This window comes from Notolepis coatsorum, assembly GCF_963971535.1.
Source record: "Notolepis coatsorum genome assembly, contig: SCAFFOLD_1150, whole genome shotgun sequence".
In the NCBI taxonomy this organism is placed as follows: domain Eukaryota; kingdom Metazoa; phylum Chordata; class Actinopteri; order Aulopiformes; family Paralepididae; genus Notolepis; species Notolepis coatsorum.
This window is the reverse complement of record NW_028172622.1, coordinates 21,561-48,649: the sequence shown is the minus strand read 5'-3', so window position 1 is coordinate 48,649 and position 27,089 is coordinate 21,561. Positions and strand designations below refer to the sequence as shown.

The window sequence follows — 27,089 nt, the reverse complement described above, 5'->3', positions numbered from 1 at the left end:
ACGGTCGCTAACTTCCACCAGGAGGAGAGCCTGACGTCATGGCCGAGCTGCCGCTGTACCTCACTAATGTCAACATCTCACTGGGACAACAAACCATGGACCCCGACAAGGTAACATATTATTACCATCTTATATACATCTGTGTAGCTCCCGTTTGGTGTTATCTGGTCGCTGTATCTAAAACGAGACAACTCTTAACTAGCTGGCTGATTAAAGCAGAGTTACTTCCTTGTTAGCTCAGAGGCTAACTAACGTTAGCTAAGCATAGCCAGTGTACATGGTTCACCCTTTCACTGTGACAATACAGTAGGTTAACCCTTTCACTGTGACAATACAGAGACAATACAGAAGGTTAGCCCTTTCACTGTGACATTACAGAAGGTTCACCCTTTCACTGTGACAACACAGAAGGTTAACCCTTTCACTGTTACCACACAGAAGGTTAGCCCTTTTACTGTGACAATACAGAAGGTTAACCCTTTCACCGTGACAATACATAAGGTTAACCCTTTCACTGTGACAATACAGAAGGTTAACCCTTTCACTGTGACAATACAGAAGGTTAACCCTTTCACTGTGACAATACAGAAGGTTAGCCCTTTCACTGTGACAATACAGAAGGTTCACCCTTTCACTGTGACAATACAGAAGGTTAGCCCTTTCACTGTGACAATACAGAAGGTTCACCCTTTCACTGTGACAACACAGAAGGTTGAATGAATGAATGAATGAACTTTATTTAACAGATTGCAGAATGGGTACAATACAGTACGGCTCAATACATACAATTGTTAAGGGGATGCAGACCTGAGAAAGACGTTTGTCTTGTTTCCATCAGGGTCCCCCATTTTCAATTCATATAGACATATATGACATACATGACATACAGATAGTCAGTACTGCTACATCTATACATTTATGACATACCAGATTTGCAAATACAGTACTGTTTGTGATACAGAAGGAGTCAAGAAAAGGGAGTATATACATTTGACGTAGAAACTGTACATTGGAGGAGGTTGGGTGGGGGGGGTTGGGTACATTGGGATCTTGACAACCATACTGGGTAATTTACATTGGAGGTGGTTGGGGGGGGGGGGGGCGGGGGGCACACTGTATAAACAAGTAACACTGTACATTGAGGGGGGGGGGGGGAGGAGACACTGTACAAACAAACACAATTGTACATTGAACTATTGACAAAACCATACTAGGTAAATTACTGTACATTGGAGGGGGTTGGGTTAGGATATTTACAGGGGCCAGTGTTGAATTGCAGTCTCCCGTAGGTGTCCCTTGAGAGAGGTTTTGAAAGTGGGTAGTGATCCACATTCCTTTACAGCTTTGGGTAGGGCGTTCCACATTGATGTGGCATAATTGCGAAACGTGTTTAGTCCCTTATTTGAGCCGAATCTGGGTTTAACATGATTTGTGGAGCTCCCTCTGGTGTTGTGATCGTGGTATTCACTGACCTTTGGGAAGTATTTTGACATGTACATGGGTACCTTGGTCGTGTAGTGTATCTTGTAGACCAGGCCCATTGCAAGTTGTTGTACTCTGTCGTCTACTCTAAGCCATCCTAGGTTGTCGAAGTGGGCAGGGGTGAGGTGGGTTCTAGGAGTAAGGTCAAGCAGTAGTCTGACCAGTTTGTTTTGAGATGTTTGTAATTTTGTTTTTAGCGCCTTTGAGGTGCTTTGGTACCATGAGGTGCAAGCATAGTCGTAGTACCCCTGAATGAGTGCTCCTGCCAGAGTCTTCAGGGTGTTCTTGTTTACCAGAGAGGAGATCCGGTACAAGAATCAAGTTCGTTGGTTGACTTTTTTTATTACATTGGATGCCATTTTGTCACAGGAGAGATTAGCCTCTAGGATGGAACCCAGGTAGGTAATTTCATCTTTCCTTGTGACAATATTGTCACCCACTGTAACTGAGAAGCCGTCGGTCTTGCTGAGTTTGTTATTTGAACCGAAGAGAATGGACTCTGTTTTGCCCATGTGTAATGATAGTTTGTTATCAGCGAGCCATATGCAGATTCTGCCTAGTTCCGAGCTGAGGGTTTTTTCAACCTGTAACTTGTTCTTGTCAGAGACCAGCAGGGCTGAGTCGTCCGCAAACAGGAACAAGTTGCAGTCACAAGCTGACGACATGTCATTTGCATAAATTAGGAACAGTAGCGGTCCTAGTATGCTTCCTTGTGGAACACCACAGCTCACTGTGAGGGGGGGGGATAGGGTACCGTTTACCTCCACCATCTGTTCCCTCCCCTCAAGGTAGGATTGCATCCAGCTCACTGATAGACTATCAAAACCAATTGCTTTTAGCTTGTCAATCAGAATGGAGTGATTGACCGTGTCAAAGGCCTTTTGTAGGTCCAGCATGACCATGCCGCAGTATTTGCCTGCGTCCACCTCTTGTTTGATGTGGTCATTCAAATAGAGAAGGCATGTGTCAGTGGAGTGGGATGTTCTGAAGCCAGATTGGAATTCGTAGATTAGATTTTTTTCCGCTAGGTACTTTTCGACCTGTTCGTAGACTATTTTTTCCATGACTTTCGAGATGGAGGTGAGAATAGAAACAGGGCGGTAGTTGCCTGGGTCTAATTTGCTGCCCTTTTTGTGCAGAGGGGTCACCCTCGCAATTTTGAAGTCCTTGGGGACGTGTCCCTGTTTTATGGAGAGGTTTATTATGTGTGTGATGATTGGTGTGATGGCGGCTGCTGAGTCTCTGAGGAATTTGGAGGGGATGTTGTCATGGCCAGTGGCCTTGTTAGGTTGGAGGGCGCTCAGTTTATTGAGTACCTCATCTGTTGTTACCATTTCCAGCTTGAAGTCGTCCTTGCGGACCCCTAGGTTTTTGTAGTAAGCTACTATGTGTTCTACCCCATAAAGCCCTGAGTGGGAGGGTAGTTTGTTTACCAGTGTTGTGGCTATGTTTGTGAAGAAAATGTTTAAGTAATTGGCTACATCCAGCTTGTCTGTGATGAGCGTGTTGTCAGTTTTTATGTTTATGTTTGAGAATCTGGTTTTAAGTTTTTTACTGCATCCTAGTTGATTATTGAGTAATTTCCAAAGTTCACGTGGTTTGTTTTTGTTTTCCTCAGTTTTGTCATTGATGAAATTCTTTTTTGCAGTTTTGATCATGGAGTTTACGTCGTTTCTTAGTCTGTTTCTTTCTAGTTTGAGTTCAGTCACGTGGGCTTGGAGTTCACTGCTCGTGCTTTTAGTAAGCTTTGACTGACTTTTACGAAACTCAGAGCATTTTTTGTCTCTGGTTTTCATAGCGGCCAGTATTTCGGAGTGCATCCACGGCTCAGCGCGATTTTTTACCCTGGTGGTTCTTAGGGGGGCCATGTCGTTTAGTATTGCTGAGAATTTGGTTTTGAAACCAAGCCATGTTTCGTCAACCAGTGTACCATTGAGTTCATCTGACCAGTCCAGACTCTCCAGTTCAAGGTTGAAGGCCTCGCTAGAGTAGGTTTTGAGGTCTCTAGATGTGACTGTTTTGTGGCAGCCAGCCTTTTGTTTTAGTTTTTTTCGGGTACAGAATATCATATAATGATCACTTAACCCACATGCTATAACCCCTTTATTTGAGATCTTGGACTTGTCGGAGGTCAGAATGAGGTCAACCCTTTCACTGTGGCAATACATAGACAATACAGAAGGTTACCCTTTCACTGTGACAATACAGAAGGTTCACCCTTTCACTGTGACAATACAGAAGGTTCACCCTTTCACTGTGACAACACAGAAGGTTAACCCTTTCACTGTGACAATACAGAATGTTAACTCTTTCACTGTGACAATACAGAAGGTTAACACGGAGCTAATGATGCTAATGATGGAGCATCGCCGTCGGTTGTGTGATAGTAAAGGGTTAACCTTCTGTATTGTCACAGTGAAAGGGTTAAATGGCAACACACTTACCTTCAACACAAAGATGAAGGAATACAGAATGTATATAAGTGAAATGTGCTGTTCGATCAGTAACTATATTTTGTGTGTATTTACTATTTGTATGTCATGTATGTCATATATGTCACTATGAAATGTCACTACTTACCGCAGACAGTACTGTACTTGCAAATCTGGTAAGTCATAAATGTATATAGATGTAGCAGTACTGTCTATCTGTATGTCATGTATGTCATAAATGTATATAGATGTGCAGTACTGTCTATCTGTATGTCATGTATGTCATAAATGTATATAGATGTAGCAGTACTGTCTATCTGTATGTCATGTGTGTCATATATGTTATGATGAATTAGGGCTGGGCGATATAACGATAACGATAAATATCGCGATATATTTTAATAATCGATATCGAATATCGAAATAAAAAAAAAATCGAAAAATCGTGTTTTTTTTTTTTTTTTTTTTTTTTAACCTGCAACAGGGCAGTTTTAAAACCAGAGACAGTGGACAGACTTGTCTTTCTTGCCTGCAACTTAAAGTAATGGCTTTGCTTGTCCAAATGACAATACTGACCAAATTCAGATTTATTTTTCTCTTGTCCATTTATTTTGTTTGCTTTCTAATTTAAAATACAGTTTGAAACCGTCTGTACACAGTAGGCTATGTGTGCTAGCAGAACTAGACTCCAGTCACGAGTCACAGTGCACATGTGCGGTGGTTTGTCCACCAAAAAAGCGCCAAAAGATCGAAAATAAACTAGCAGAGCCAGAACTGTTCAACTCCTCTGGAGCCACAGCCAGCAGAGAAGCCGGTTTACTTTAGCTTTTAAACCAGCTGCAGCCTGAGAACTGGAGTGTGAGGGGATGTAACACTAAAGATGGCGGCAATGACAAAGAATTGCTGCAAAATAAACATACATCTGTTGTTAAAAAAAAAAAAAAAAAAAAAAAAAAAAATGTATACTTATAACAATTCGATAATTATCGATATCGAGAAATAAAATAAAATTATCATATCGTTATCGCGATACGATTTTTTTCCATATCGCCCAGCCCTATGATGAATTGAAAATGGAGGACCCTGATGTAAACAAGACTAAAGTCTTTCTCTGGTCTGCATCCCCTTAACAATTGTGTGTATTGAGCTGTACTGTATTGTACCCATTCTGCAATCTGTTAATAAAGTTTTCAATCAATCAAACCATTGCAGAATGGGTACAAGAATACAGTACGGCTCAATACACACAATTGTTAAGGGGATGCAGACCAGAGAAGACTTTCGTCTTGTTTACATCAGGGTCCCCCATTTTCAATTCATAGTGACATTTGACATACATATGGCCTGTGTGTAGACTAAACTATGCACAGAATTATGTCAGTCTACAAAGTACAAGGTCCGGATTCTACATGGTCCGGCAATGTAGACCTTGTAGACTCCACTACAGACCAATTATCAGTGAATGTTCATGCATTTTTAAGAAGGGCTACTTCCACAAAAAAACAAAGAACTCACCAAAACATCTCAGTAGCACCTTATCTAAATGTTCTATTTCATATATGGAGATTCATATTTATTTATGTATTGCATGCATTTCTACATTTTTTTTGGTCTTAAATAGTTTCAAAAGATCAGTAATTTCTGAAAATAAATTACAAAAAGTTTTTGGAAAATAGCTCTTTATTTGATTAACATAAAAAAGTTTTTTCTATACAGAGATATCGACATTGGTAAATATCGGTATTGGCCAGAACGGCAATATTAATATCGGTTAAATCAGAAAATGAGTTTTGGAGCAATTCCATGAAAATGTCAACCTCACCATGAAAAAGAAAGTTAGAGGATTGAGGTGTTCACGAATCTGATCAAAACTGACCCACGACTTGTCCTCTGGTTGGAAGTGCAAAGACCAGGCCCGATTTTTCATCAGTTATTCTGATTTGTTCAGGCACATCATTGATAAATTGAATCTGTGTGATTGGCTATGTTACGTCCACCTGATGAACGCTGACAAGCATTGGGATTTAACGACTGTGTAGCCTAGTGTGTAGTGTGTACACCAGGGCTCCAGACTAACTAGTGTGTACACCAGGGCTCCAGACTAACTAGTGTGTACACCAGGGCTCCAGACTAACTAGTGTGTACACCAGGGCTCCAGACTAACTAGTGTGTACACCAGGGCTCCAGACTAACTAGTGTGTACACCAGGGCTCCAGACTAACTAGTGTGTACACCAGGGCTCCAGACTAACTAGTGTGTACACCAGGGCTCCAGACTAACTAGTGTGTACACCAGGGCTCCAGACTAACTAGTGTGTACACCAGGGCTCCAGACTAACTAGTGTGTACACCAGGGCTCCAGACTAACTAGTGTGTACACCAGGGCTCCAGACTAACTAGTGTGTACACCAGGGCTCCAGACTAACTAGTGTGTACACCAGGGCTCCAGACTAACTAGTGTGTACACCAGGGCTCCAGACTAACTAGTGTGTACACCAGGGCTCCAGACTAACTAGTGTGTACACCAGGGCTCCAGACTAACTAGTGTGTACACCAGGGCTCCAGACTAACCTTTTCCACCACCGTCCCAGAACCGTCCAGAAAATAAAAATGAATTAAAATACATTAAACTGGTAAAATAAATGCATTTGAAGTGTAAAATAATAGACTTAAAATGCTGATAATAAATTACTTGTCATAAATGCCATTTTGAATCTAGATTAATTACAGAAAATTGTGAGATCAATTAGTTAATTTTTTTTAATCTATTGACTGCACTAGTTAAAACAAATGCTTTTTAATACAGCACCTCTCCCTTTTTAATTTATTTCCTTGGAGCCAAAGTAGTGTTCTTTTTCTTCTCATTTTCATTGACTAAATAACAGTAATTAAATAACCTAGCCTACAAAAACAATGACTAACTTGCTTGCCCTGCTGTACCTGTCCTGTGGGTTTAATCGGGGATGGCTGGGTAGATCTTTGACAGTCAAGCTGGGTGGGTCTGACGCACGCAGCTGTCCGCATCAACTGTAGTGTGGGGAGAAAATCACTTTCACTGACGGCTCATATTCCTTTTGTTTCTATATAAAACTGCTTCCAATTAACGTGACCTGCCTAGCTTTCAGTGTCTCGTGTTGTTATATGTTGCTGAAGTCTGACGCGCAGCTGTCAGGATCACTGCGGGGAGAAAGATGTACAATTACGCACCGCAGATCTTTCCCCGAGCGCAGCAGATATATGGCCCTCTATAACACTAAGCAATGCACTACACATTGCATGACTTTAAAAGCCTGCGTGTAGCCTATATTAATGAAGAAGATTCAGCGCTTATAAATATGGTATGATTAACGTAACGTTAACTTGAACAACATATAGACTGAAACTGAATGTTAATATTGAATCGGACAATATTGAATACTGAATGTCAAAATTCAGGTTGAACTTTATTTGAGGATATAAAAAAAATATATATATATATATATATATATAAAACTTTTTTTAATAAAAATGTTTTACTTAAAAACGAAGGTTCGAATGTCCGTTTAATCAGATTAATCACTTTATTCAAATTGAGGATTTAGTTTGAGCATATAATTTTTTTTTAATTAAAAACGAAGGGTTGAACGTCCATTCGAAAAACCCTGACGAAGTTTGAATCCCAAAAACAGGCTTCGGGGAAACAGCCTTACCATACATATTATTTATATTTAAATTACTGTTTTCATTTTTACGTTATTATTATTATTATTTTTTTTTTTAAACATTGATCTTAACTGATCACTGTGACTTTATGTGCTTTTATCGTTATATATGCCTATGTTTGTGTACAGCACTTTGAGCTACATGACATGTATGAAAGGTGCTTTATAAATACTTACTTACTTACTTATTTACTTATATTATTCAAATGGACCTCAAACATGTTCCGTTGTGATGTCACAGTATGATGTCATAATAGAACATTCTAGAACATTGGTATCTATTCAACAATTCTCTCAGAAGAGCTCATTGTGCATCTTGAAATAGGACTCCTGACTAATAGACTAAACAACACATAGACTGAAGCCTGCATTTCTCAACCAAGATGTCTTGGTTTTGCTGTGGAAAGGTGAGTGTCCACAACGGCTAGCTAGCTGTTCTACTTGAATACTGAATGTTAATATTGAATCAGACAATATTGAATACTGAATGTTAATATTGAATCAGACAATATTGAATACTGAATGTTAATATTGAATCAGACAATATTGAATACTGAATGTTAATATTGAATCAGTTAAAATTCAGGTTGACGGGGGCTGGAAAGTTGATTTAATGAAATGAATGAAATATTTATTTTATTAAAAACGAAGGTTCGAACGTCCGTTTAATCAGATTAATCACTTTATTCGAATTGAGGATTTAGTTTGAGGATTACATTTTTTTTATTATTAAAAACGAAGGTTCGAACGTCCGTTCGAAAAACCCTGACGAAGTTTGAATCCCAAAAACATAAAAGAAAAAAGAAATTGTTGAAAGAAAAAAAATACGCACAGCAGATTTCTTCTTCTTCTTATTTGAATTTCCGTGGCGTATTACTGCCCTCCACAATTCTTGCTTCGTCCACACTTGAGAAAGTTTACACTCCTCTTCTTCTTCTTCTTCTCATCTTCAAAACACATTTCTATCGTCTCTGTCTCCTTCTTCTCTGCTCCTCTCACAATACAAACATTTTCCCCGAGCGCAGCAGATATATGGCCCTCTATAACACTAAGCAATGCGCTACACATTGCATGACTTTAAAAGCCTGCGTGTAGCCTATATTAATGAAGAAGATTAAGTGCTTATAAATATGGTATGATTAACGTAACGGTAACCTATCTAGCTGCCGGTGCCCGACTCACTGACATTGCATTACCTTTTGACTTGGATGCGAGCAACAGAATGCGATGGTCGATAAATATCCTCAGAGACGTCTTGCAGGTTTGAGTGACGAATGGCAAGTTCTGATGCAAGTGGTCGATAAATATCCTCAGAGACGTCTTGCAGGTTTGAGTGACGAATGGCAAGTTCTGATGCAAGTGGTCGATAAATATTTCCTACCGCGGGTGATATTTTGCGGGTCTTGTGCAGTCGTCTCGCGAGACGCGCACCGATTGACACAGCGATATGAACTTTCTTTCTGACTTAACAACACACATTCGCAATGTAACGTCCGTCACGGTAACGTCCATAACGCTTGTAAAGAATACAAAAAATAAGACCAGAATGACTAATTGTGTGGGGGGGGGGGGGGGGTTTGGACACATTTACAGGGGCCAGTTTCTAATTGCAGCCTCCCGTAGGTGCTCTTTAGAGGTTTTGAAGGAGGGTAGGGGGGATTCATATTATTTTACAGCTGTGGGTAGGGCGTTCCACATTGTTGTGGCACAATATTTGCGAAACGTGTTTAGTCCCTTGTTTGAGCCGAATCTGGGTTTAACATGATTTGTGGAGCTCCCTCTGGTGTTACTGGTCGTGGTATTCACTGACCTTTGGGAAGTATTTCGACAGGTACATGGGTACCTTAGTGGTGTAGTGTATCTTGTAGACCAGGCCCATTGCAAGTTGCTGTACTCTGTTGTCTACTCTAAGCCATCCTAGGTTGTCAAAGTGGGCAGGGGTGAGGTGGGTTCTGGGGGTAAGGTTTGATTTATTAACATTGTAATCAATCTCTTCCCCCCCCCCCCCCACAATTGCCCCACACTGTAGGCTAATCATAACGACCTACCTCAACATTAACTATTAATTAACATTAACGTTATATTTTTATTTAAGAGGAGACATTAACGTTGTGGCTGGTCCCGCTTGGCATGAATTACTGTAGTCAACTGAACTTAGTATTCCTTATTCTTACTAGTGTTGTGTGGCAGTATCACAGTACATTAGAATACTGTAGTCAAAGGCCATTTATACAAACAAAAGCACTCCATACACATCCTAGGAGTGATGTATTATACACTAGGAGTGATGTATTATACACTAGGAGTGATGTATTATACACTAGGAGTGATGTATTATACACAAGGAGTGATGTATTATACACTAGGAGTGATGTATTATACACTAGGAGTGATGTATTATACACTAGGAGTGATGTATTATACACTAGGAGTGATGTATTATACACAAGGAGTGATGTATTATACACTAGGAGTGATGTATTATACACTAGGAGTGATGTATTATACACTAGGAGTGATGTATTATACACTAGGAGTGATGTATTATACACTAGGAGTGATGTATTATACACTAGGAGTGATGTATTATACACTAGGAGTGATGTATTATACACAAGGAGTGATGTATTATACACAAGGAGTGATGTATTATGCCTCGTCTACACTAGGGAGGCACCGATCCGACTTTTTCAGTCCCGATACCGATACCTGGCTTTTGGGTATCGGCCGATACAGAGTACCGATCCGATACCATTATCTGAAATTTAAAAATATCTAACCCTAACTAACTGTACTGTCATGCACTTGTCCTAATAAACCTACGCTGTAACACGCAACATTTTGATGAACATTGTTACTCAGCTGATGGAGTTGTGCCCTTCCTGATGACTTGTCGTGCAGAACTTGTAAGTTGCTTTGGATAAAAGCATCAGCTAAATGACTAAAAGTAAACTAAATACCCATTGTTCAATTAATAAACTGTGCCTCACTGTGTGGAAGAGACTGGGATCATTCTTTTGTGCAGCAAGGCAACATCAGGCTGGACTTAAAACATTACTTTCCTAACTTAGTGAAACTAAATGTAACAAATGAACACATAGATATATATAGAAATGTACTGAATTGTTATTTCTTATTTTATTTCTTATTCTATTATATATTTATAAAAAAAAAATCCGATATATATATATATTTATTTTACCGATACCCGATCCAGCTATTTTAGTGATATCGGGGCCGGTATCAATATGGGAGCAGCCCTAGTCTCCACTGGCCAGGTGTTAGCCGTGCTGTGGTCACAGTGAGGGTCTCCACTGGCCAGGCGTTAGCCGTGCTGTGGTCACAGTGAGGGTCTCCACTGGCCAGGTGTTAGCCGTGCTGTGGTCACAGTGAGGGTCTCCACTGGCCAGGTGTTAGCCATGCTGTGGTCACAGTGAGGGTCTCCACTGGCCAGGTGTTAGCCGTGCTGTGGTCACAGTGAGGGTCTCCACTGGCCAGGTGTTAGCCGTGCTGTGGTTACAGTGAGGGTCTCCACTGGCCAGGTGTTAGCCGTGCTGTGGTCACAGTGAGGGTCTCCACTGGCCAGGCGTTAGCCGTGCTGTGGTCACAGTGAGGGTCTCCACTGGCCAGGCGTTAGCCGTGCTGTGGTCACAGTGAGGGTCTCCACTGGCCAGGCGTTAGCCGTGCTGTGGTCACAGTGAGGGTCTCCACTGGCCAGGTGTTAGCCGTGCTGTGGTCACAGTGAGGGTCTCCACTGGCCAGGTGTTAGCCGTGCTGTGGTCACAGTGAGGGTCTCCACTGGCCAGGCGTTAGCCGTGCTGTGGTCACAGTGAGGGTCTCCACTGGCCAGGTGTTAGCCGTGCTGTGGTCACAGTGAGGGTCTCCACTGGCCAGGTGTTAGCCGTGCTGTGGTCACAGTGAGGGTCTCCACTGGCCAGGTGTTAGCCGTGCTGTGGTCACAGTGAGGGTCTCCACTGGCCAGGTGTTAGCCGTGCTGTGGTCACAGTGAGGGTCTCCAAACCCAACCATATCATATCACAGTGTTTCCCATTAATGACCTAGACTGGAGGCCCGCGCCACCGTTTTATAATGAACCCAAAATATATGTATGTTAAAATTATAATTTTAAATATAAAGTTTGCCAATATGGATGTATCAGTAGTATTGGCAGTGGTAGTAGTCGTAATAGTAATCCAGTATATATCTTTATTTTCTAAAATAAATGCTCTATAGTCGATTTTGTGTTTTGAGCACAAAGTTCATCATAGATCTGGCCTCTTTATTTGCTCTCAAAGTGCACCAGATTGATGCATTTAACTTTAAAATGTAAACGGGGGAGAATGCCCCCGGACCCCCCTAGAGGGTCCGAGGTTCACCCACCACAGTCTCACAAAATCCTGTGGGAAACACTGTATCATACCATACTATTGATTGATTGATTGAAACTATTTATTAACAGATTGCAGAATGGGTACAGTATGGCTCAATACAAACAACTGCTAAGGGGATGCAGACCAGAGAAAGACTTTTGTCTTGTTTACATCAGGGTCCCCCATTTTCAATTTCAATTCAAAGACATTTATGACATACAAATATACAGTACTGTGTAAGAAAAAAATAAAGATCATAAAAAAAAATATATACATCCGAGGGGGAAAGAACTGTACATTGGAGGGGGGTGTGGGGGGATTTGGACATTTAACAGGGCCAGTTTCTAATTGCAGCTACCCGTAGGTGCTCTTTGAGAGTGGTTTTGAAGGAGGGTAGGGATTCACATTCCTTTACAGCTGTGGGTAGGGCGTTCCACTTTATTGTGACATAATTGCGAAATGTGTTTAGTCCCTTGTTTGAGCCGAATCTGGGTTTAACATGATTTGTGGAGCTCCCTCTGGTGTCGTGGTCGTGGTATTCACTGACCTTTGGGAAGTATTTCGACACGTACATACATGGATATCTTAGTGGTGTAGTGTATCTTGTAGACCAGGCCCATTGCAAGTTGCTGTACTCTGTCGTCTACTCTAAGCCATCCTAGGTTGTCAAAGTGGGCAGGGGTGAGGTGGGTTCTAGGGGTAAGGTCAAGCAGTAGTCTGACCAGTTTGTTTTGTGATGTTTGTAATCTTGTTTTTAGGGCTAGCCCCATCCAGGCTGAACATGGCTAATGGAGACACAAACCCAACCATACCACACCATGCTAGACCAGGGCTAGGCCCATCCAGGCTGAACATGGCTAATGGAGACACAAACACAACCATACCACACCATGCTAGACCAGGGCTAGGCCCATCCAGGCTGAACATGGCTAATGGAGACACAAACACAACCATACCACACCATGCTAGACCAGGGCTAGGCCCATCCAGGCTGAACATGGCTAATGGAGACACAAACACAACCATACCACACCATGCTAGACCAGGGCTAGGCCCATCCAGGCTGAACATGGCTAATGGAGACACAAACCCAACCATACCACACCATGCTAGACCAGGGCTAGGCCCATCCAGGCTGGACATGGCTAATGGAGACACAAACCCAACCATACCACACCATGCTAGACCAGGGCTAGGCCCATCCAGGCTGAACACGGCTAATGGAGACACAAACACAACCATACCACACCATGCTAGACCATGGCTAGCTCCATCCAGGCTGAACACGGCTAATGTCAAGTCAAGAGTTTTATTTGTCACGGCATACAAGTATACAATGAAATGCGGGGGGTCTTGCCCCGCAATGATGTGCATAATACAATAGTAATATATAATAAGAATCCAATAGAACGACATTGTGCAATAAACAAGTAAACAAAGTAGGGCATATCGGTATCTGTACATGAGTTATTTACAGAGCATGGTAGGACATGCTAGGTCATGCTAGTGGAGACAAGGCATTAGACGACAGCAAAGGGTTAAACCAAACCATCTCCGTGGTGGTCGCAGTTCAGATTCTTTACACAGACTGGTTCCATCCCATAATGATGATGATGATAGTGTACTGTTTGATATGATGATGATGATTCTAATGATACTTTGATCTTATATTATTATTATTATGAGCTTTTACCTGCTGGATCATGAATAAAAGATGATGTTTTCCCTTGTTTTCAGAACCCGCGGGGCGTGAAGGAGTTTGAGAGTGTGGAGCTGGGCGAGCTGGGCGGAGACGGGGACGGGAGGCGGGGGCAGAGGGGGAAGGTTCCTCGGAGGACCATCTACTTCGCCAGCGGAGAGACCATGGAGGAGTTCAGCACCGATGAAGAGGAGGAGGAGGAAGAGCCTGTGAAGAAAGATCTCATGGCTCTAGATTCAGTACGCAAAATACACCAGAACACTACCACCACATAGGGCTGGGCGATATGGCCTAAAAATAAAATCCCAGATTATTTTAAGAATAAATCCGATTTACGATTTTAATCGATTTTTTTCTCTTGGGAGCAAATTAATTTAAAAAAAAAAATTATTTGACTCAAAAAGAATTTCAAACCAAGATGAATGTCCCTATTGGGATTGAAGTGCAAACCTAACTTTCACCAATCTTCACTTAAAAAAATAATTATAATAATATATATATATATATATATATATATATATATATATATATATATATATATATATATATATATATATATATATATATATATATATAATATAAAAGGTTACTCTTGATCAAACAAAGATGAATGTCCCTATTGGGATTAATAGTGCAATAACTTGCTTTTTCACCAAACTTCACTTAAAACAAATAAAAGGTGCCTCTTGATCATCAAACCAGAATGAATTTCCCTATTGGGATTAATAAAGTGCAAATCGAACTTTCACCAAACATCACTTTTTGTAAAATAAAAGGTGACTCTTAAAAAAAAATAAGTCAAGTCAAGTCAAGGGTTGGAGTTTGGAGATATTTGTTTAGGTCGGAACACATCAGAACACTGTTTCTGTCTGTCTCTCTGTCTCTCTGTCTGTCTCTGTCTGTCTGTCTGTCTGTCTGTCTGTCTGTCTGTCTGTCTGTCTGTGTTTCTGTCTGTCTGTTATGTTTTAGTCCAAGCTGACCTGGGGTCTGTCTGTCTGTCTGTCTGTCTGTCTGTCTGTCTGTCTGTCTGTCTGTCTGTCTGTTGTGTTTTAGTCCAAGCTGACCTGGGGTCTGTGTTCCTGTCTGTCTGTCTGTCTGTCTGTCTGTCTGTTGTGTTTTAGTCCAAGCTGACCTGGGGTCTGTGTTCCTGTCTGTCTGTCTGTTGTGTTTTAGTCCAAGCTGACCTGGGGTCTGTGTGTCTGTCTGTCTGTCTGTTGTGTTTTAGTCCAAGCTGACCTGGGGTCCGTATTTCTGGTTCCACATGTGGAGAGCGGCCACCTCCACCATCTCAGGTACCATTAATTAATGTTCTGTAGCGTATGGCTCCGCTCGGCGTCACTCTCTGCACTGTACCTCGCTCGTGCACGCGCACTGAATAAAAAAATTCCACAATGTACCTTTACATCCCAACATCCGTCTGACCACACCCCTATCAGCTTACCTTCATAAGCAGGTGTGTGGCCACCTACTCGCCTCCTTCTTCGCTTTCACCACAAGGAAGTGCCTTCGGAGATCCCCACTTGACGAGGTTGCTAGTAGAAGAAAGTTGGAAAACAAGAGATACGTTGACATCATATCTTTATTTTCTCTCACTATTTTCGAGAAAATACGGCGATGTTGTCTTCGTTACTGGAGTGTCTGGAAGATGATGATCATTCTACACCTCCACCGGGTTTTTTTGTATTAGGTGCTCACGCTGCTGGCATGCTTCCCAACTACAATCCTCCTTGCTGCGGCTGGATGGGGTAACACCCTCCAGCAACACAGCTGGACTGTAGTGACGCACCGATTGTTGTGAGAGCGGTGGGTTCCAGGTTGGGTGAGTAATGTTGGCTTGCGAGCACCACTTGTCTGTTAGTGCTATGGGGGCTAGCTGACAATGTTTACGAAAACCGGCCCCAGATTAGGGTCCTTTGTTCAGCCTTTTAGGCGACGGCGGAGGATCTTGGTTTGAAGCCCATTATAGTCAACTAGTGGGCCACGACCAGTAACTGGTGATCCCAGGATTCTCTGGACGAGTGGATGCTTCTCTGTCACCGTGTAGGCCCCATCTTTCATATACAAATGAGAGTATACCCTAACGAGGAAATGTGGGCATGGATGTTCGTTATCGGAAGATCCATGTTCAAGTCGGCTACAGCCCAGATGGGACTTGTGCTGGCTCCGCCGGGTGTCTGGTAAAATCACCGTTGTAAACTGTGTTGGCATCTCTTTTTCTCTTCTCTCTTAAAAGGTGAGGAGGGTTTCAGAACGGCGGCCTGTCTGATGTGTGGCTTGTTATATCGTTTGCGTACGAGTTCAGGTGATAGCTGCTTAGCTTGCGTGCTAGTTGTGGCCTACCTGTTAGCCGCGCAGCTGTTAGCTGCGGCATTAGCTCGCTGTGTTTACCAGGCTGGTATACGTTAGCTTGTGGCTATCAGCCGATTGGCTGTTAGCTTAATGCTACACTGTTGAACGTTCTGAGACTATAACATGCTTTAAACACTCTGACTACGACGTCATCTTTGATAGAGGATGTTAGTCGAACCTACCCGGAGCCGGCTGGCGAGGACTGCGTCAACAAGGAGAACCGTAGCGGCGGGATGTTATTGATGAATTGTTATAAGTATAAAAAAAAAAAAAAAAAAAAATTTTTTTTTAACAACAGATGTATGTTTATTTTGCAGCAATTCTTTGTCATTGCCGCCATCTTTAGTGTTACATCCCCTCACACTCCAGTTCTCAGGCTGCAGCTGGTTTAAAAGCTAAAGTAAACCGGCTTCTCTGCTGGCTGTGGCTCCAGAGGAGTTGAACAGTTCTGGCTCTGCTAGTTTATTTTCGATCTTTTGGCGCTTTTTTGGTGGACAAACCACCGCACATGTGCACTGTGACTCGTGACTGGAGTCTAGTTCTGCTAGCACACATAGCCTACTGTGTACAGACGGTTTCAAAATGTATTTTAAATTAGAAAGCAAACAAAATAAATGGACAAGAGAAAAAGAAATCTGAATTTGGTCAGTATTGTCATTTGGACAAGCAAAGCCATTACTTTAAGTTGCAGGCAAGAAAGACAAGTCTGTCCACTGTCTCTGGTTTTAAAACTGCCCTGTTGCAGGTAAAAAAAAAAAAAAAAAAAACGATTTTTTTATTTTTTTTTATTTCGATATTCGATATCGATTATTAAAATATATCGCGATATTTATCGTTATCGTTATATCGCCCAGCCCTATGTTCACATATTAACAGGTTTGCCTGTTCTACTGGCCGTATCAAGGGTAAGGTCGGAGGGGTGTTCCCCCCGGTTCCCTGGGCTTCCCCCCCTCCTATCAGACATGTTGTTTACAATATATTGTATCATTGTGTTGTAGGGATACGATGTAACCCTTAGCTTGGTTGCTGGGGTTGTGCTAAAACCGCTTGAGAAACTATATTTTCCTAAAGAAAAGATTGTTTGGTCACTTTTCGTGTGTGCTTAGCAAGGCCTGTGGCTGATACTAATCGAGAATTGTGTATTCTCTCATTATGAAAAACGGCGTTCCTCTGTAGAGTGTATTTGCCATTTTTTGTGGTGGTAAAGGGTTGTGTGTATCTTGTGATCTACAACTGGGTTGGGTTGGCCACGGAAGCACATGTGTAAGTCTGGTACCGGGGCACTTAAGGGGGCCCTCTCTATTCTGTGTTTTTTCCTTAGTAAAAATCAGATAGCAGGTTAGCACATGAGCTGTGTGAAGCTGTTAAACGCTTCATGTAGCTGACTATGACTGTGTCATACTCTTTTTTGTCATTACATCGTATCATGGGTGTGGGGTCGTAAAGGGGTGAACTGGTAATCCTTTCCTCCCCCTTTTTCTGTTGGTCAGGGGTAAACCCACCTGTCCTTCAAGGTTCCTGTCACGTTGCTGTTCGGCACGTTACATGGTAAGGGGGGGAGGGGGGGGGGGGGGGGGGAGGGAGTTTCCTGGTCCCACGCCCTGGAATATTTGGCGTGTGCACCGCAGAAATCCCCCCGCCATAGAGTACGTCACTGTGCGCGTCTCTGTTGGTAAGACTTCCGTGTGCTGTTCAGGTCCATATGATGGATCTGTTTCGGGGGGTGGTCAGGGCTCCTCCTCACGAAGCTCCTACTTGGGCCCTCTGTGAGTTAGGACTCTCCTTCCCTGTGAGGGAGCCTCCTCAGAGTTCAGAGCCTCCTCCTCAGATTGTCAAGGTGAGTAGAACTTCAAAATGGAGTCCTGCTCTATTGTGTGTGTATTCGATTCGATTCGAGTATTGAGTGTGTATTGGTTCAGTGCCTCCTCCTCGGAGAGCCCTAACTAGGGATGGGTACCGAATTCGGTACTTTTTAGGTACCGAACCGAAACACGTCGGTACTACCGAGTATCAAATCAAGTGAGAAACCTAAAAATTTTTTTTTTTTTTTTTTTTTTTTTTACTTTTTTTTTCTTCATGTCAACGTTCACACGCACAATACATGCTTACCTATGATTTGACTTGATTCAACAACAAAGCAGTCGGAGCAATGACAAGCCGAAAACTGTCAATTGTAGTTATTTGAAGTTTGGATTTTTTTTTTACGACTGAGGTAGGTAAATTAAATTTCTTGAGACTAAAGTACCGAAAAAAGGTACCGTTGGGTACCGGTATCGATTCACAGGTACCGGTATCGGTTCAAATGTGAAAGGTACCCATCCCTAGCCCTAACCCACATGTTACATAGCTCAATGTTGCAATATATTCTTTTCAATCTATACAGCTCGCGTGGGAAGTCTCTCTGGGGATTTCCGTCTCCTCCCTATGGGAGGGGGGTGGGATGTAAAAATGTAAACAGTTTTACCCTCAGCCTGCGTCACGAGGGATTCATGTCAGTCTGTGTTCTTTCTTTTTTGGATAAAAAGAGGAAGGTACATGAAGCACGACGGCTCCGTGTTGTTCTCCCAGGCGACTTGGAGGAACAATGTTTGGTGTCTTGCTAGACTATCCATTGATGTGTTTGGGTCTCGACGCATACATAGTGCTGGCTCGGTGTGTTTCTGTTACAGGATCACACAGGGGCTAAGTGCGCCTTGGTTGCTTGTTAAAACAGCGTTTTTATAGGGCAACTGGGATGGAGTTTTGTCTCTTCAGAGCGCCAGTTTACTAGGTTGTCTCGATGAATTCTCGTTCATATCTGGGGGATGTTAACGGAATAGATCTGAACATAGGTAGAGGGGTCTCACGCCCTTGGGGTGGGCCACTGAGCACGGTCCAAATGGGACCGTCTGGATGGCGCCCTCTTTTCATGTTTTAGATCGACACGCATACCTACCCCCTCTTCTGGAGTGGGCATGTCGGCGTGGTTAGGACACGGGACTGGTCTGGTCACGCTGGTCCAGGTCAGTTAACCCGTTGTCCGCCGGGGATGCAGATCTGCTGTTCTGGTACCCTGAGGGACTTGTGCTTTTTTCAGGGGGAAAAATGCCAGGTCGGTCCGGGTGTCACAGGGTTAGGCGTTATGGAGACCCTTTGTTGGGTACATGTTGTACTCTGCACTGTCGTAATGGCTTACGGCCGTGCCAACCTGTACACGCCCGATCTCGTCAGATCTCGGCCGCTATGCAGGTTCGGTCCTGGTTAGTACTTGGTTGGGAGACCGCCTGGGAATACCAAGTGCGGTGTGCTTAGGGCTGGTTCTCTTTTCTTCGCTCCTCTCTCACGCATGGCGAAGAGAGGGCTGTTGGGCTGGTCTTCTGGACCTCCTCTGGTAACCCTGTGTACTTCCCGAGCTGCCGGGCCCGGTCCGAAGTAATGTTCGTCGACCCGTAGGCCTGGAATAACCCTTTTTTGAAAACTGAAACACTTGTACTGCGGTATAGCCGGTGTATACCCGCAGGTGTGTTTTGGAGTTTTTTCTTGAGGGGTTATAGGAACAACCACCGCATAGGGTAACGACAGGGTGGTTGGTTCCCTTGTGTGTTGGAGCAGAGTCAACTCCCGGGTTACCCGGTTGAGTGTGCCCCTGCACGTTCATGACGTCTGCCAATCATGTCAGCCTTCTCTGCCTCATACCCTCTGGGGGGGGGGGGGGGGTTTAAAGGAGGCTTTGTCATGGTGATCAACAACGCCAGCATACGCCCCTTCCGCCGGGGCGGCTGTTTTCAGCTGACTCCTTTGGCGCCTGTCTCGTCCGCAGTGCTCCAGGCTCAGGTTACAGCCTGTTGCCTGGTTTCCCCGGTGCGCTGCCTGCTTCCGTTGTTTAACCTTTTTTGTGTGCTTACGGCCATGCTGACTGCTTGTTCTGCAGGGTCAGTGTGCCAGGCAGTGTGCTACTGGGGGGAAAGGGCCCGCTCTTGAGAGGGGCCTTATCCGAATACGCTGGCGATGTGGGGGGCGGTGTCACTAAGTGACTGCCTGGTGGGGTCTTGATGCCTGGCGTCATTGACCTTTCCGGGCCCCCGTTTTCCAGGGGCTCCAGTCCCTTCAGTGGGTCTGGGTCTTCCTTCCCGCTCCGCTGCTACGGCCTTGCCACGGGGTTGAGTTGCTCTTGACCCCGTGATTTTGGGGGCAGTAACGAGGTTTCCTCGTTCGTTCCCGGGTGGCATGCGGGTTGTGCGTGTGTGTAGTCGTGGGGTCAGGCCACGGTCTGCTCACCCTGTGCGTTGAGTTGCTTGAGTGCCTCTTCGCGCGGTCGGGTCCGTCGCCCTCCCGGGAACCTCCAATAGGGGGGGTGCCCTCCATTAGGGGGGGTCGGGGGGGCTCGGTCCTCCCTGATCTGATGGTTGTGGGGGGCCTCAGCGGGGTACATTTGTCGGGCGATGGCTCTCGCTCGGCCTCCCTTGTGCAGTGAGTGACGCAGAGCGGAGCCATACGCTACAGAACGATAGTTTATAACTATAACCAAGTTCTGTTAGTAATGGTGACGCTCGGCGTCAGACGCCGCTGCAGCCCTTGATCTCACCTTGTGGTGAAAGCTTGGGAAGGAGGCGAGTGGGTGGCCACACACCTGCTTATGAAGGTAAGCTGATACATTTACATTTACATAGGGGTGTGGTCAGACGGATGTTGGGATGTAAAGGTACATTGTGGAATTTTTTATTCAGTGCGCGTGCACAAGCGAGGTACAGTGCAGTGAGTGACGCCGAGCGTCACCAATACTCACAGAACTTGGTTATAGCCATAACCCAACGTTAACCCTTTCACTACCACACTACAGACGGTTAACCCTTTCACTACCACACTACAGACAGTTAACCCTTTCACTACCACACTACAGAAGGTTAACCCTTTCACTACCACACTACAGACGGTTAACCCTTTCACTACCACACTACAGACTGTTAACCCTTTCACTACCACACTACAGAAGGTTAACCCTTTCACTACCACACTACAGACGGTTAACCCTTTCACTACCACACTACAGACAGTTAACCCTTTCACTACCACAGTACAGAAGGTTAACCCTTTCACTACCACACTACAGACGGTTAACCCTTTCACTACCACACTACAGAAGGTTAACCTTTCACTACCACACTACAGAAGGTTAACCCTTTCACTACCACACTACATACGGTTAACCCTTTCACTACCACACTACAGACAGTTAACCCTTTCACTACCACACTACAGAAGGTTAACCCTTGCACTACCACACTACAGAAGGTTAACCTTTCACTACCACACTACAGAATGTTAACCTTTCACTACCACATTACAGAAGGTTAACCCTTTCACTACCACACTACAGACGGTTGGTAGTGAAAGGGTTAACCCTTTGTCGGGTGGCAGTGATACCTTCTGTATCGTCGCAGTGAAAGGGTTAACCATGTGGTAGTGAAAGGGTTAATCATTTATCATATCATGTCTTAGGTGCCCCTTGTTGAGCGTGTGTGTGTGTGTGTCCTTCCCTCCCTCCAGTGTGCGACTACCTGGGAGAGAAGATGGCGTCTCTGTTTGGCATCACCACTCCTAAGTACCAGTACGCCATCGACGAGTACTACCGCGTGAAGAGAGAGGTGGGACAAACACATAATCACCATTATTTTGATTGATATTGAAATCACGATTATTAACACTTTAATCGCCATGGGTTATATTCATAATTTACCATCCCTCGCCAGCTCTATTTGTCTATGGAGAAGTTCCCCTTCTTTGCAGGGCTATAACTTTTTAAATTCTATTGCTAAATTGCCATTGTTATGGCCCATTCAATGTCCTATATGTATTGTTCAGGGTGTAGCAACGTTAAACTTTTTCATTCACATATTCATACTAAAATATGGTCTAAAGTATAAGTATGTTTTTATCGTTTTCTGCAGCTTTCTTCAGAACGTGATTTATAGCCCTAAATGCATTATATTGATGATCAAATACAGTTTGGTAGGAATCTGTGCCAGATAAAAAATGTCAACTGGACGTGGTTCTAGAAGTTTCTACGCATCATCTGATGATGACCGGATGGGCGGGGGATCGTTTATAATTCCGTGGGCAGCGTTAGATGATTCATCCAGAGTGGGTCATATGTTCATCAGATCAGTTAGTATAGAAGACGTTAGAAAATAACGCTGAATCTTACCGTGGCTTCCTCGCGCCGCTGGCAGATGAGCGTGGAACAGAATTTTTTCTATTATGGGATGGAGAAATGCCCAATCCATTTCCAGGTTGTATAATAGTTAGGGATGGGTACCGAATTCGATACTTTTGAAGTACCGAACCGAAAGACGTCGGTACTACCGAGTATCGAATCAAGTGAGAAACCAAAAAAAAATAAAAATCTTATATATACAATATATGCTTACCTAGGATTTGACTTGATTCAACAACAAAGCAGTCGGAGCAATGACAAGCCGAAAACTGTCGAAATTGTAGTTATTTGAAGTTTGGATTTTTTTTTTACGACTGAGGTAGGCAAATTACATTTCTTGAGACTAAAGTACAGAAAAAAGGTACCGTTGGGTACCGGTATCGATTCACAGGTACCGGTATCGGTTCAAATGTGAAAGGTACCCATCCCTAATAATAGTATATACGTCCAAATCATGTTGTTTTTTCGAGTTATTTGCACCGATCGATGTTCACTGTCAATACGGAGTCTCTCTAACGATAGCGAGTACCCGGACCACATATGGATGAGCACTACCGGTTCAAAGGTTAATATCCGGTTGGCGATCTGTCGATCGGCCACCAGATGGCGCTCTTGAACCGCTAGAGAGTTGAGAGGAGATCAGCAGTGTGTCTCAGGGCTCCGGAAAGGAAATATTTTTTAAATATTGACATCAAAGACTAGTTACGGCGTCTTCGGCAGAATGAGCATGGCTCGGAATGACGTGAAAACTCGTCCACGGCGATCATAGTGTTAAACATGATCACCCGGTGACTTGAGAACATCACAGGGCTTGATGGGGCGTTGATGGGTTCTGGTTCTGCTTATTGAATCTCTGTTCCAATTCTAATATTTCTGGTAAAAATGTAATGTCAAGAACCAAAACTATCAGGGTGCGGCTGGGCAGCACAGCACCGCAGAGACTCTGGGTTTGAATCCAGCTGTCAGCGGTACCTCCGGCTCGGTCAGTCGTCCCTACTGACACAATTGGCAGTGTTAGCGGGTGGGAATGTGGTCGTGGTCGTTGTAAACTGCGACTCCTACAGGTCGGTCGGGGCGCCTGTTCAGCAGGGAGGAGGGAAGAGAGAGAGAGAGGGAGAGGGAGAGAGAGTTCACACAAACATTGTCTACCCATTCTGCAATCTGTTAATAAAATGTTCTATCAATCAATAATCATCTTCCCTTTATTCACTTGCTTAAGATTTCTCAGGTCTGGTACATTTTAGCATGGTGTTAATTCAGTCAAAAAAAATAATAATAATTTAATTGATATTGTCCTTTGGTTCATTACAATTTATTCAAGCCTAGTAACAGACACAGTATTTCTGACACTGGGAACACATTCCCTGAGATCCATAGATGTCCCTAGAATCAGATACCAAGAACATGCAAATGTACCATTTAAAAAGAAAAAAAATTGTTAAATGTTTATTCTTTTTTTAGTTAATTTTCATAACGTGATAATTTGCTGTGTAATTAATTAATCTAATGTGATAAACTGACAGCCCTAATATATATATATATATATATAAAAGGTTACTCTTGATCAAACAAATTGGAATGTCCCTATTGGGATTAATATAATAACTCTGAGTCTGTGTCTAACTGAGTCTGTGTGTCTAACTGAGTCTGTGTGTCTAACTGAGTCTGTGTGTCTAACTGAGTCTGTGTGTCTAACTGAGTCTCTGTGTCTAACTGAGTCTGTGTGTCTAACTGAGTCTGTGTGTCTAACTGAGTCTGTGTGTCTAACTGAGTCTGTGTGTCTAACTGAGTCTGTGTGTCTAACTGCTGAGTCTGTGTGTCTAACTGAGTCTGTGTGTCTAACTGAGTCTGTGTGTCTAACTGAGTCTGTGTGTCTAACTGAGTCTGTGTGTCTAACTGAGTCTGTGTGTCTAACTGAGTCTCTGTGTCTAACTGAGTCTCTGTGTCTAACTGAGTCTGTGTGTCTAACTGAGTCTGTGTGTCTAACTGAGTCTGTGTGTCTAACTGAGTCTGTGTGTCTAACTGAGTCTGTGTGTCTAACTGAGTCTGTGTGTCTAACTGAGTCTGTGTGTCTAACTGAGTCTGTGTGTCTAACTCTGAGTCTGTGTGTCTAACTGAGTCTGTGTGTCTAACTGAGTCTGTGTGTCTAACTGAGTCTGTGTGTCTAACTGAGTCTGTGTGTCTAACTGAGTCTGTGTGTCTAACTGAGTCTGTGTGTCTAACTCTGAGTCTCTGTGTCTAACTGAGTCTGTGTGTCTGAGTCTCTGTGTCTAACTGAGTCTGTGTGTCTAACTGACCCCTGTGTGACCCCTGACCCCTGTATGACCCCTGACCCCGCAGGAGGAGGAGGAGGAAGAGGAGAACCGGCTCTCTGAGGAGGCCGACCGGCGCTGCGAGGAGCAGGGTGACCCGGAGCCTTATCCCGCCACGGAGCAGCCCGAGGGCTCCGGAGCCTCCTTCGTCAATGTGACCTTTGAACTCGACCCCGAACCCCCTCTCGCTGCCCCTGACGACGACAGCGTGCCAGCCCCCCCCCTCCCCTCCTCCTGAAAGCTAAAACACGGGACCAACAAAACGCTTCTATTACACCCACTTGGACTCTTCTTCTGGTTCTGTGGTCAAAATCTGTCCCGATGCTTGAAACTAACATGACGGGAAAATGCTGATTTATTCTGTTTATACTCTAAACCATTTTGCACTCATTCATTCATTGAATCCTAGCGTTGTGCTAATTGCAGCACCATGAAAGGACTGTTACCTGATCATTCCACTGAGCTGTAATTAACACAACGCAAGTTTCAAGTTTCTTTAATAGTTGTCATACAGAAGTACAGAATACTTTTGTACAAAATGCTTCTTACTGTTGCGCTCCAGAGCCTTATGGATTCAGTGTCCCAGATGACAGCGCTGGTTGTCGTATTCAAACTGTCAAAACTAAATGAATGTGTGCAAAACGTCGGATGTCTGAGATTACGTGCAAAATAAATCAACATTGTCTTTTTTTTTGGTGAAGTGCCTCTTTAAATTTCATATTTGCATTTCAACACCGTGACGGCAGTCTGTTGTCGTGACAACACACAGTGTGTGACATATACAACCATTTCCACGGCGTATCATTTCAGTTTGTCAGCTTGACATGCCGTTAGCTCAGCATTGTACACATGGCCAGCTAGCCAAGATGTCGGACACTTTCCGACAATTGGCTAATGTTAGCTTCTCTGTCTGTGTTTCTAAATACAGAGGGAACTGACTCTTCGTACGACGACAGATTGACGTTATCGTTTTTGAAAAGCAACTTTCTATATTGTTAGTTCAACCCGGATGTCGGGCCGGAACAAGATTAGCGCCACGCTGCCTCCGAGTTGGAGAGCGCATCCAGCGTTCCACTTCCTGTACCTTTTTCTTTTGTAACCGTGTAGTATATTAATGATGTCGCTATTTTTCTATGATCTTGCTTTTATTTGGTAATAGATGTTTGCCGTTGGTTTAACCCTTTCACTGCCACACGACAGAAGGTTAACCCTTTACTATCACACAACCGACGGTGAAAGGGTTAACCTTCTGTGTATTGTCGCAGTGAAAGGGTTAACCGTTTGGTAGTGCGGCAGTGAAAGGGTTAAAGGTGAAAACATGGCTGTTTTTAAGTTACTGGATATTGCCATATATGAAAGTACTTTTCTATGTACTGTAGAGGTTGTTAGTGGATCAGAGTCATATAAACTAGTTCCACTTGGCGATTAAAATGAGGACTTTTAACCGAGGTCAATTTCCACGTTGTATTTTTGTTCAATAAACAATGTGGACTAGGCCAACAGTGGCTTTCATGAAGAAGGGGGAAAAAAAGTATTGAAATTGACCCAGTTTTAGCGTTTTTATCAAACATTTTGTCTGCCCAACACAATCACCACGCACGTGCATATTTTTAATCAATGGTTCATAATGTGCGTGTGTAATCGAAATGATCGTCACAACAGGTGCAGGGCACCAGGGGGCTCACCAGGGGGCGCTGAGAGTCACACACAGCTAGTGGCAGGCAGAGAGCCTTGCTACCATAGATATATGCTTGCTACTACTAGCCGAATTAAATGTATCTGTTTCACCTCACTATTGCTCCGTGATTATAGCCATCCATCCATCTCTAAAGCTAACCACTATTTGTAAAAGCCACAACCACGTTACCATATTTGTAATAATGTAAATCATTGTGTCGTTGTACACATATTGTGTTTATAACGTTAGTAGATAACATAGCTTAGCTTGGTAGCTATTGTGCTAACAACATATCCCGACATCCGGCTCGCTGGCCGGCATGAACGGCCGACCCAAAATGGTTCTCTCCTCTCTGTACACCCCGTCCCCACGGGTGCCCTGCCGGGGGGCCCATGGACGCGACGGCGGCGGCAGCCGTAGGGTGCTCGAGCCCGTAAAGGCTAGTGTTACACGATAGCTATGAGCTAACTATCGCTGCGGGCTCCGGCGCCCTGCGGCCGCCGCTGTTGTCGAGTCCACAAGCTCCTCCGCGGGGACGGGGGCACACAAAGAGGAGAGAACCACCCGCAGGGACGGCGGGCTATAGGCTAACGTCAGTGAGTGTAGTGGTCCCGAGTCGACTGTAGCAGGGACGGCGGAGATATAAACTAACTGTGATGCACCGAGTGAGCCACCATTGATCTAGTACTATGACCCGGACGGACATAAGGCATACGTTTCCTGAAGTGACGTCACGGCCGTGCTAGGTGCTAGCGTCTGATAAGCTTTTAGATTCGGCTCATTAATATGCACCTGTTGTGACGTCGGCGTTTGATAAGCTTTTTTGATTTGCGCGTGCATGTTATTCGTGCGTGGACCTTTTTAACTCTTTCAG

At 43.8% G+C, this 27,089-nt stretch overlaps 1 protein-coding gene across 1 annotated transcript; it reads left to right on the top strand.

The window, feature by feature from the left end:
- On the top strand, positions 1 to 27,089 carry LOC311248004 (protein FAM177A1-like). The gene is made up of 5 exons (XM_084338970.1): positions 1 to 110; positions 13,722 to 13,922; positions 14,909 to 14,975; positions 21,559 to 21,656; positions 24,566 to 27,089. The coding sequence occupies exons 1-5, from the start codon at positions 39 to 41 to the stop codon at positions 24,773 to 24,775; spliced, it is 648 nt and encodes a 215-aa protein (XP_084195096.1). The 5' UTR covers positions 1 to 38; the 3' UTR covers positions 24,776 to 27,089.

Bases quoted from the DNA above. Each gene is read 5' to 3' on its own strand.
- LOC311248004 (XM_084338970.1), top strand. From the start codon at position 39: ATGGCCGAGCTGCCGCTGTACCTCACTAATGTCAACATCTCACTGGGA. The intron at 111-13,721 runs GTAACATATTAT...CCTTGTTTTCAG, and splicing joins AAACCATGGACCCCGACAAG to AACCCGCGGGGCGTGAAGGA. The intron at 13,923-14,908 runs GTACGCAAAATA...GTTGTGTTTTAG, and splicing joins ATCTCATGGCTCTAGATTCA to TCCAAGCTGACCTGGGGTCC.